The 11,081-nt window shown below is 47.6% G+C and overlaps 2 protein-coding genes across 9 annotated transcripts in view; both read right to left on the minus strand.

Annotated features, from left to right (window-relative positions):
* Positions 1 to 1,961, minus strand: part of LTN1 (listerin E3 ubiquitin protein ligase 1) — a 48,167-nt gene extending 46,206 nt beyond the window's left edge. Inside the window, exon 1 of the mRNA XM_006105816.3 lies at positions 1,823 to 1,961. Coding sequence (XP_006105878.1) covers positions 1,823 to 1,864 — 42 coding nt within the window. The 5' untranslated portion in view covers positions 1,865 to 1,961. The remainder of the gene's footprint in view (positions 1 to 1,822) is intronic.
* A 471-nt stretch (positions 1,962 to 2,432) lies between these two features.
* Positions 2,433 to 11,038, minus strand: RWDD2B (RWD domain containing 2B). Of its 8 annotated transcripts, none has more exons than XM_006105818.3 (6): positions 10,829 to 11,038; positions 9,117 to 9,329; positions 5,767 to 5,993; positions 5,620 to 5,687; positions 5,133 to 5,495; positions 2,433 to 4,591 (listed from the first exon to the last, which is right to left on the minus strand). In XM_006105818.3, exons 2-6 carry the CDS (start codon positions 9,169 to 9,171, stop codon positions 4,357 to 4,359), a joined length of 948 nt encoding a protein of 315 aa, XP_006105880.1. In that variant the 5' UTR covers positions 9,172 to 9,329; positions 10,829 to 11,038; the 3' UTR covers positions 2,433 to 4,356. The 8 variants fall into 8 exon arrangements, with proteins under 8 accessions (XP_006105880.1, XP_014303380.1, XP_014303383.1 ...); XM_014447894.2 differs by lacking the exon at positions 10,829 to 11,038 and adding an exon at positions 9,436 to 9,991; XM_014447897.2 differs by lacking the exon at positions 9,117 to 9,329.
* Between the last annotated feature and the right edge of the window lie 43 nt (positions 11,039 to 11,081).

Consider the following 11,081-nt stretch of genomic DNA (forward strand, 5'->3'; position numbering starts at 1 on the left):
TATCCCATTTCTAGTTTCCATTTTAAAAGTAACAAATTAGTTCAATGTTCTGATTGTATCTTTTACTCAATGGCTACTTTGAGTTTAAAATACAGTTATTGTTTCTTTTTACTCTATTGTATATCAGATGTTTATACCCACAGCTCAGAAATCAAAAACCTTGATTTTCTTTCTGGCAGTTACTTTTCTCGCCCCCAACTACCCCCGCCCCCGGCCTGATTGCCCCTAACTGCCCCGCTCCCGCCGGCCTGCTCACACCCAACTGCCCTCTCCTCCTGGCCTGATTGCCCTTAACCGCCTCTGCCTGGGCCACGCCACCATGGCTTCATCCGGAAGGTCTCCGGGAAGGTCTCCCGGTCTAATTAGCATATTACCCTTTTATTAGTATAGAGGCCTGGTGCGTGGGTGGGGGCTGGCTGGTCTGCCCTGAAGGGGGTCCCGGATCAGCATGGGGTCCCCTTGGGGGGCACAGCCGGCCTGGGTGAGGGGCCTGGGGTGGTTTGCAGGCTGGCTACACCCCCTTCAGGGTGGGGGTGGGCATGGCCAGCCTGGGTGAGGGGCTGAGGGCTGTTTTCAGGCTGGCCACACCCCCATTGGGGCCCCCACTGGGGGGCATGGCTGGCCTGGGCGAGGGGCTGAGGACTGTTTGGGGGTGGTTTGCAGGCTGGCCAAGCCCCCGGCTTTGTCCAGAAGGACGTCCAGAAGGTCTCCGGAAGGTCTCCCGGTCTAATTAGCATATTACTCTTTTATTAGTATAGATAACCAATGGGAAAAGCTCTCTTCATCAAGTAAAGAAACAAATACCACCAGTAATGAGAGAAACAGGCTATGACACAGGGAGAAAGTCAGAGTTCCATCTACAAAGCATTCCTGCCAAAATGGCTTAACCTGAATCAAATCATAAGGAACGAGACAATTCTAAGTTAAGCAAAACAATTGGCCTGGACTCTTCCAAACTGTCCATGTCATAAAAGAACACCCTCCACCAGGGGAAGACAAGCTGGGAAACTGTCAAGATCTAAATAACTAAAGGGAATGAGGGGTCTCTGGCTGGATCGTGGATTTTTTTTTTATTTCTTAAAAACCCTTTAAAATATGTTTTTATTGATTTGAGAGAGAGCGAGAGAGGGAGAGGGGAGAACATTGAGTTGACTACAGAAATCTGAATACAATGCTGTATCCTATTAGCTAACAGTATTATACGGAAGTTACATTTTTCTGCGTGTTATAATTGTTCGCGGTTACGGAGAATGGCATTATTTTTATAATACACGTGAAGTACTTTGGAGTTGAATTTCTGCAAGTAATTCTCATATGGTTCAACAAAATACATACATTAGACAGAGGAAGCAAATATGGCCAATTATTGACGCCTGGCGAGTCTAGGTAACGAATATATTGGTTGTCGTTGTAATAATCTTGCATATTATTCCCTGGTACTCTTTTCCTTATGTTTGGAATACTTAAAAAACAAAACACTGAGGACATTTTTAAAATAAAAAGGCCCCGGCTCCGTGAGGGGTCCGTAGGCTGCAGAAGGGACGGGAGGAGGCGGGAGGGGAGAGCCTGTCCGGGACCCCAGCCCGCAGGCAGCCTCCCACCCACCGAGTCCGCGGCCCGGCTCGCCCCGCAGGTGCCCTCCCGGTCCCACCGCACCGACGCATCTGCTCATGAAAGTGTGTGCGCGGGGGCAGCTCGGCGTGGCACCCCCTCCTCTCTCCCCGCCACCTGCTCACCGGCCCTGCCGGCAGGGACGCAGGCGGGAGGCCACACGCCCCCCGCCCCGCGGCCCTGCCCCGCGCGGCCGGCCACCCGCTCTCACCCGCAGGTTCCCTTTGGTCCGCTGCTTGTTCTTCCCGCCCATGGTCGCGACCTCCGCCACACTCAGCCCGCAGCCCCCGGGTTGACACAGCCGGGCCACCACTTCCGGCCCTGCCTCCGGAAGCGGTCACAGAACAACTTCCCGGCCCTCCCCTTCCGGCGCCCACCTCGGTCTTCCTGCCGCCCCACTTCTGCTCCCGCCCCCCGCCTCCCGCCGCGGCCTTGACTACCTTCCGGCATCACCTCACAATTAGAGCCACGTCCCCCTGAGTGACGTCACCCCTGTCCAATAGGAAGCCGAGCCTGGGCCCACAGTGCTGACTCTCCGCTTCCTCAGCGGCAGGAGGCGAGATTGGTTCCGGTGGAGGGGAGGTTGGCCGTGTTCTCCCACCCACAAGGGTGGCAGTAGGACACTATCCATTGAGCAAACTGGCTAGGGCAGTGTGAGATTTTGAAATGCAATCGTCAGCATCATCTGGGTGTTTGTTAGAAACGCAGGCTATTAAATCACTTCCTATCTCTCTAAAAATCAATAAAAACATACTTAAAAAAGAATACTGTTGTTTGTATAGGAATTACTTTTATAAATAAAAGTGGACATGTAGCCAATGTTTTCTGCTCACACTGTTTTCTAGATTTTTAACTTTTAATCATAATTTGATTTGGCATTAATAGTTTCTTTTAAGGATAACACTTTCTTCATAGATGATTCTAGTTCCAGACATATTACCGAAATAATACATAGAAAAATTGTCATTATGGAATGAATATACATATTGAACAGTTTTACATTTCAGGATCTTTATATCAAATATATATTCATTTTTAAAGTCTAAGGAAGCCATATTGCTCTAACATTTAGCTTCTTACAACTTTTATTGTGTCTCTTACATTAATGTAGGTAGGACCATCTAACTTGCTGTTTTCTTTTTTGCTGACTACTACTCTCACCCATTTTCAAAGGAATTTACTAATCATGAGGTTGGAACATCTGTACTTTCTTGGTCACTGTCAATAATCCAATGTCTAAATTTGACAGGTTTGTCTCAAGGAAGAAAACTAATATATTATTATATTCTATGTGTTTTTTGTTACACTTGAGATCTGTATATTTGTACATAGCAGTGTGTTTTTTATTAAAACAATGTACAGCCTGGCTGGTGTTGCTCAGTGGTTGAGCATCGACCTATGATCCAGGAGGTCATGGCTCAATTCTGGTCAGGGCACATGCCTGTGTTTCTGGCTTGATCCCCAATGTGGGGCGTGCAGGAGGCAGCCAATAAATGATTCTCTCTCATTACTAATGTTTCTATCTCTCCCTCTCCTTTCCTCTCTCTGAAATCAATAAAAACATTTTTTAAAAAGAGATTGAGCTCAGTTCATGCCTTACCCTTCTGTGAGGTGAACTCAGGAACAGAGCATTAAGTATACACAAATATATATGAGCTGCAAACTCTACTTAAGAAATACTTCACATATTTGTGTATCAAATGGTTGGGGTAGATTAAACCTTTGAGGTCCAATTTTATTTTTGGAATTCAAACAGTCTGGTCCAAATTAATTGATGGGATTGAATGTTGAACCGGTTTGCGGTGTCGACCTCAGCCTCGACATTGGACCTGCTCCTAGCGCCTGGTCTGTCGAGTCAGCCTCCACGTTGGACCGAAAAGGGTTAAAAACTAAAGCTTTCAAAAATTTATTTGGCAAAATAGCTTTCCACTGCAAGTAAGTGGCACAGAAATATAAATAAGATGGTTTTTATTTCATAACTAGAGGCCCATGTAGGGTCCCTAGGCCTGACTGGCGATCAGGGCCGGCCGGGGCCTTCCTTCATTCCACGCCACCCCCTGGTGGTCAGCGCACATCATGGCGAGTGATCGAACTCCCGGTCTCCCGGTCTTTGATATCAGGCTTTTATATAGATAGATAAGCTCTCTACAGCGAGGCAGGGGCTGGTGCTGGATCAGCAGCTCACCACAGGCAAAGGCATCTCTGTGGTTCTCCTGGCCCTTCCTGCCCTCGTGGATGAAGGGGCTACTGCAGCTCCAACCATCAGCCTTGGTGTTGCAGCAAAAAGAGGGGGAAGAGGTGCTCTCGCTGTGTCAATCATAATAACCAGGAAAGCAAAAGTTTTACCAGGCAACCCATAGCCAAAGCCCTATCCCCAGGCCACCTGTGCTTCAAGAGAGGCTGGGAGAGCTCATGGAGGCAGGTAAAGGGCATGGGTTAGAGAATGGGTGGCAAGTTGGACTACCAATATTATCTAACTCAAGTCAAATTAATTTCTCTTTCAAAATGGGTAGATATGCCAAGGTATTCCTGTCAATAATTTTAAGATTATAAATAAAGCCTCAGTTCTGCTTTCAATCAGGACAATTTTTAACAGATGCACTTGAGCTATGATACTTTTTCTCTTCTTTTACCCCTAACATTCTAGAACGGACTGAAGGAAAATTACTGAATCTTTCAAGAAAGAGTGGGTAAAAACCCACTCTTGACAACAGTGACAAAATACTTTGTGACTCCTCTGCTCAGCTACTGTCCTTCCACACCAAAGAACATCTGGAAAACATCCCCACATCCATTGGCATTTAAAAATTGATACAGCTGACCAAAGTCCATGTGGTTTCCTCTGGCTCCACTAACACTGAACACTTTTTCTTCAAAAACTGAAAATTTTCTCCATCTTTCCATTTCATCATTTGTACCATCCAAAGGAATGTCTTCTCGATGGCGAATCAAAATTCTCTTCCAGTTTAATTTTTTGAGTCTGAAAAGAAATTTTCAAAGTAGAAAATTTGAAACTTGTGTTGTGCATTCAAGAACACTGAAAACATTACTTTCCTAGAAGGGTAGAAATCTATTTTATAATCTCAGGGATTTATTTTAATCAAATGTGATTCTGGTCATAATCCTGTCCCCAAAGTTATTTGTTGCATTATCACTGATACAGAAAGTACTGATTCTCAAACTCCCAAATGGGACACCTCAGATACTCATTTAGGAAACCAGTAGAGAAGTGAGAGGATTAGGAACCCCCATGCTTCACAGGGAATATGCAGCTTATGAGGAAGAGTCAGATCCATGGGAAGGGAGGGCCGTGATGCAACATCTCTCTACAGAACCCTCCCATGTGCACTGTGTCCGATGAGCGAAGTGATGTGACCACGTGTGAGTTCTACTTTGTCCAATGACTTGAGACTGAATTCCCAAAGGCACCACCCAGGGAAATACTTATTTTACATCTCCAGGATCTAGTCGAGAACTGAGATGATTGGCACGGCACAGAGAGTTTGTGAGAGTGCACCCACCTTGACCAGAATTCTTCACAAGCACCGTGGGGGCCTTCCACACAGACGACACCTGGCTTCCCAGGCATGCTAAACCCGGACAGGGAAAGCTCCTTTGCCCACTGCAGAATATCCTTTCGTTTGCATTTGTTGTAGATGTGATGGCTATAGATCCAGAGTCTCGTGAGAATGACATGGACAGGCTGGACTGGACTTTCTGGAATGGGGGGAGGGGCGGGGTCTCTGCTGACATAGCCAGAGGCGTGTTCTCTAACCCAGTCGGTGGCATTCAGTATACAGACGTCTCCGAGGCAATTCCTCTGCAGGTATGCGGTCAGATCTGTGTTCAGCTGAGTCTGCTGGGATCTACTCAATAATACTGACCTGGTAGAAAAGATAAGGGATAAAACATTAAATCCATTTTCTTGGAACAGGAAACAAACTCAAGAATTGCTATTATTCTCCAATTAATTTTGACCTTAAAAGCTAGCCAGTTCCTGTAACACACCTGACAGTGATTTCAGGCAGAACTGCAGGGTATTCAAAGGGAAGAATACAGGCCAGAGAAAACACCACCTGATCAAAAGAGAAGGAAAATGCCTTCAGCATTAAGTCTTGACGTGTTCCAATTCTCCCAAAAGCAAAGCTGAATTACCACCGTGTCCGCAGACATGTCCAGGCTCATGTTGACAGTAAAGTGAACTTTTGAAGATCGGCCCTCCATTGTCCTCTTTTCAATGCAATCTCTCAGTTCTGCTACCGCCAGCTGGTCATTCACTGTGAGCTCATTCTCGCCAGGGAACATGCTGGCCAGCAGGTCTAACTCAGAGAGCTGGGCCTCAGCCTGTTCAATCTCAACCATTTTTGGGTATCTGTAAGTTTCTAAGGAGGTAAGAATAAGAGACAATTAACACATACGATCTTAGGACTAAGGGTACTTATTAAAAAAGTATTTGATTTCTTCAGAAAATGTGAAATTTAATCAGAGTATTGTTCCCCATTATTCTACTTTGTAATGTCCTGTAATATGCATGTAATACATGAAATATGTTAATATGGAACAATCCAGTGAGAACAATAAACTCTAATTATAACCACACACCAATTCCTACGTATCCAGATAGTTGATCTGGCATCTTGATCTACTTTATAAAAGTAACTGAATAATGTAATCAAAACCCACATCAATGATACAGCCAGGAAAGAGGCTAACACAGATTACCTTGGAAACCTAGAATGAACACAGTAAGCAGGGCTAATTCTATGGCTGGTTAATTTTTTCTTAATATTAAGTATATTAGTTTTAAAAGCAGGAGACTGGGAAAAGGGAAAACAAAGGCTGCTAATTATCCCACAGCTCAAGTAACCCCTGTCAACATTTAAAAAGTACAAGGTTGGAAAATTCAAATAGAAGAGGAAAAAATTAAGATACAGTTTCCTGCTGGTAGTCTCTTCCCTACCTACCTAAGTCCCTGATCCAAGCCAGAGTATTTGGTGTTTCACATCCAAAAAAATTGTACCTATTAACATAATGGAAACTACATGCTGGTATAACGTGTAAATGCATGTAGAGCGAGCCACATACACATAATTACCACGTGTCCAGGGGGTGACACGAACATCTCCCCCACCACTTCCCACCCCTCTTACCTGGAGATCTAGTCACTGCCAGTACCTGGCCATCTAGCTCATTCTCTCTAGGGGCTGTCATACTGAATCAGGTAGACATCATTTATTGCGTTCTTTACCTTGGACATTGGGTTGTTCCCACATTTTTGCTATTATGAACAATTCTGTAATAGAGGTTCTTTTCATATATACAGTTTGATGAGCAATACACACACACACACACACACACACACGTGTATATAGTTTGGTGACTACATATTCAAGGATAAGTTTGCAGAGATGGCTTGTTGGAACAACAAGTTCAACATTTAAAATCTGGGTAGATATTATCAACTTGCCTTCCAGAAAGTTGCCATACAAAAGTTTAAATTTTTTACATAGTTCCCTCCTTTTTAAAAGTAATTATGAATACATTGTCTTGTGTGTGTGTGCACACGCACGTGTGTGTGTGTGTGTGTGTGTGTGTCATTCAAACAGAGTTTTAGGGACATACAGGACTATAACAAAAAACCTAACAACATTTATGTCATCTGAGTCCCAGAAGGAGAGGAGGAAGAAGGCAGAGCTGAAAAAGTATTTGAAGAAATAATGGCTGAAAACTTTCCAAATATGTCAAAAGGCATAAATGAATTCAAGAAGCTGAACATATCTCAAGCAAGAGGAACCCACAAAAATCCATATCAAGACACATCAAACATCTGAAAACTAAAGACAAAGAAGAAAACCTTGAAAGCAGCAAGAGATAAATGAGGAAAAGTAATTCATGTAAGAAAGTATTTCTCATCAGAAACTATAGAGGCCAGAAGGAAGGGTCATAATATTTTCCAAGGGCTGAAAGTAAAGAGAGATTATCCCACAGTATTACATCCAGTGAAAACATCCTCAGGAACGAAAGAGAAATCAAGACATTCTAAGACAAATGAAGCAACTATTAATAGTTGACTAAACGTGGGTACAAGGAAGAAGGAAAAGATTTTTACTTTCCAATTCGGACGCTTCAATATCATTTGAAGTTTTGTGATTAGCCTGCAGTACTTTTAAATTTCACAGAAAAAAAGAAAGTTTACGCTCATAAAAAATTCAGTCCCATTGCTCTAGAGGAAAACATGACTTATCTTCTTAAACAGAATTTACTCAGTGAAATCAAACACCATTATTTATGTTAGTGGCATCCTCGGGGAATTCTTTCTCCCCTTTGGTAGTTTTATCGAGCAGTTACTATATGTAGAGCTTCACCCATCCTTCCTTCCTGGAGCTATTTATTTATTTATTTAATATATTTTTATTGATTTCAGAGAGGAAGGGAGAGGTAGAGAGATATAGAAACATCAATGATGAGAGAGAATCATTGATTGGCTGCCTCTTGCACGCCCCCTACTGGGGATGGAGCCTGCAACCTGGGCAGGTGCCCTTGACTGGAATCAAACCCAGGACCCTTCAGTCCATAGGCCAACGCTCTATCCACTGCGCCAAATCAGCGAGGGCGAGCCTTCTATTTAGTTTGAGGATCAGGTCATTAATAAGATCTAGAACAATGAAGATACAAAGACTTGGTGTTAAATGATCAGTATAAATATTGTTACAGGCATGGGGAGTAAGATGAGGGCACAATAATGAAATGGGCCACCAGGAAACTTTTGGCAAAGGCCACAGGAACTGAGCTGAGCCTTGAAAGAAGGGTACGACTTAGACAAGCGGAGTGGGAGGCATAATGGGGAGAGAGAAGAAAGGTCTGCGAGGCCGGAGAGCACAGAAAAATCACCGAGCCCTGAACCTGTCCCTGCCTCACAACCCAACTACCAAGGCCTAATCCAGAGGCTCATGATTTGGACTCTTTCCTCTGGCGCTGGCTACTTTGGCCCTAACCCATGTGGGCCCTTCTTTCCTCTCCGGGCAGGTGACTTCCACAGCCTCCAGCTCCCGACTCCTGTGCCTTTCTTGTGGTCGGGTTCAGCCAATGGGCTGGCAGGATGTGGAGGATGGGAGGAGAGTCATGGTCCTTTTCCGCGGTCTCTGCTCTGGTGGGATTCTGACAATGGCTGGGACGGGCGGAAGACCACCCCTCTGCAGGCAGCCCTTGTTCCCGTCTCCAGCAGACCTTCCAGGCCGCCTCATGCTCCTTTACACCTGGCCACTCCTCTGTAAACAGACCCTTCATTAACGCTCTTCTCACAGCTTCACAGTCGAGTGTGTGTTGTTCAGTTCCTTCCGGACCCTCGTGTCCTCCTACTCGGAGTCTGGTTCTAATGTCTCTCGGTCAGCTTGCGCTCAGCACAGTCATTCCATTGGCTGTCTGCGGTGTCTGACAGATGTATATGAGACCAGCAAGAGAGCACCAGCAGCTCTGTCATCCTGCTTAGAAAAAAGTCAATGTACCTGGTGCCTGGGCAGCAGCGTTGCCATCTGAGGGGAACGCAAGCTGGCTGACCATGACAGCTCCCTGTGGAGTGAACTGACCAGGTTCACCATCTGGCTGTTCACTTCAGACTCAGAAGCAGGAAGTACCAGCATGTTGAGTGGACCCACTCCCCACAGGCTGCGTGGGATGATCCATCGTCAAGTCCTTTAGGACATTAGCTGCCATGGATCCTGTCGAAAACACACCACAAATTACGGGGATGACTGAATGTCAGGGGAGCTGAGCTCATTAGGATGAACTGAACACAAATCGGGAAAACAGGAAGCGCTCTCGCACCCGCTGGGCTGTCTGCACCGGTGAGTGTGAGCCGATGACGACACTACATCATTCCTAATGCCAGTGTGGTTCCAACTGAAGTCCCGGTGCCAGCGCCACGCTGGGAAAACATGACACAAAAGCATTTTCTCTTGAAATAAGTTCTTGAGATGCAGAATGACAGAGTTCAAGCAGGTTCTGTAGGGTGTCCAAGAATGGTCGTCCTATTACCTTGACTGATCTAGTGTTTAGCTTAGACACAAGTGATTGCATTTGGACAATAAATTATATGGGCACTTTCTGTGTGTGTGGCTGCTCAGCCTTTATTGCTAGATCACAATATGCACCATGAATTTCTAAGAGGCGGGTTTAGTATGTGTTGTATCCCAAACCTTTCTGACCCTGATCATGAGAGTGGGCGTTTTCCTCCAGACCTAACGGCGTTTGCTCTTCTGGACACAGGAGTCATTCCTGGCTGGTCATCTCGCCGCCCCAACTTAAAGTCGTTCAATACCAAGGCTAGGTTCCATCTTCATGGAGTCCTTTTCAAACGACGTTTAAGATCCCTGGACTTATTAGAATTCCAAAAATACCTTCTCTAGCGTGTTTCGGGGCTGAGGACTCCAGGAAACAGCGTATTGATTGGGTGGCTATCGGAGGAAATGAAGTCGCGCTGGTCTTTGTAGCGGTTAAGTGTGCGCTCTTGCCGTTGGCCCAAGTGCCACCTGCCGCCCATGACCTTAGGCCGGCGGCTCGGTTTCTGGGGCCTCAGTCTCCCCATCTCCAAAGCGGGGAGACGGCTGCTGGGAGGCCCGAGGGCGGCTGTGAAAGTGCACACAGAGCTCGGCACGAGCAGCGCCCTACAGCGCCCGCCAGGACCGCACTGGCCGCTCACCCAACTAGTGTCCGGCACGGTCCGGGCACCAACTGATAACGATCAACAACAGGACGAGGAAATCTCTGCCGCCACGGATGCCCCCGGAGGGAGGAGCCAGGCGCGGCCAGCGGATGGCTGTTAGGACGCAAGGGCGGAAAGGGGACAGGAGCCAGCGGGGCGGTCTGGGGGCCCAGCACCCTCAGGCCGAGGCAGGAGGATGCTGACCGTGGCGGGGGCGGGAGCGGGGAGCAGGCAGCGCCGTGGGTCAGGGCTGGAGAGGGAACGCGGGCAGTGCCTGCGGGGCTCCCACGGGCCACGACGTCCCCTCCTGGCGCACATGGGAGGCGCCCCGCGGGGCTGCTCGGTCCCGCAGGAGCCTCACTGCCGCCGGTGCTGGCCGCGGGGGAGGGGGCGCACCTGCCGGCAGGGCCCGCGGCTGGAAAGGGAGGCGCCGCTTAGTCCCCGGACCGCATTTCTGTGGACACCCGCGTCCTCCTGCCGCAGTGTTCCGGGTCAGACCGGGCCGGCTGCGCCCACCTGTTTAATTCCCCCCACGGGGCTCGGCGCCCATGGGTCCGGAACCAGCAGACGGAACCGCAGGTGGTCCACACGGGCCGCGCTGGGGCCCACCGAAGCTCAGGAGGGCTGCCGACGCCCCGCGTTGACCTGAGGAGCAACGAGGGGCCCCCGCCCGCCGGCGGTCGCCGCTCCCCTAACCAGCAGGTGAGCAACCCACAGCCCCGCCCCGCGGGCCAGCTCCCTCTGGATCAGACCTTCCGGGACGCGGCGA

The sequence above is a fragment of the Myotis lucifugus genome, unplaced genomic scaffold (assembly GCF_000147115.1).
Source record: "Myotis lucifugus unplaced genomic scaffold, Myoluc2.0 scaffold_727, whole genome shotgun sequence".
In the NCBI taxonomy this organism is placed as follows: Eukaryota; Metazoa; Chordata; class Mammalia; order Chiroptera; family Vespertilionidae; genus Myotis; species Myotis lucifugus.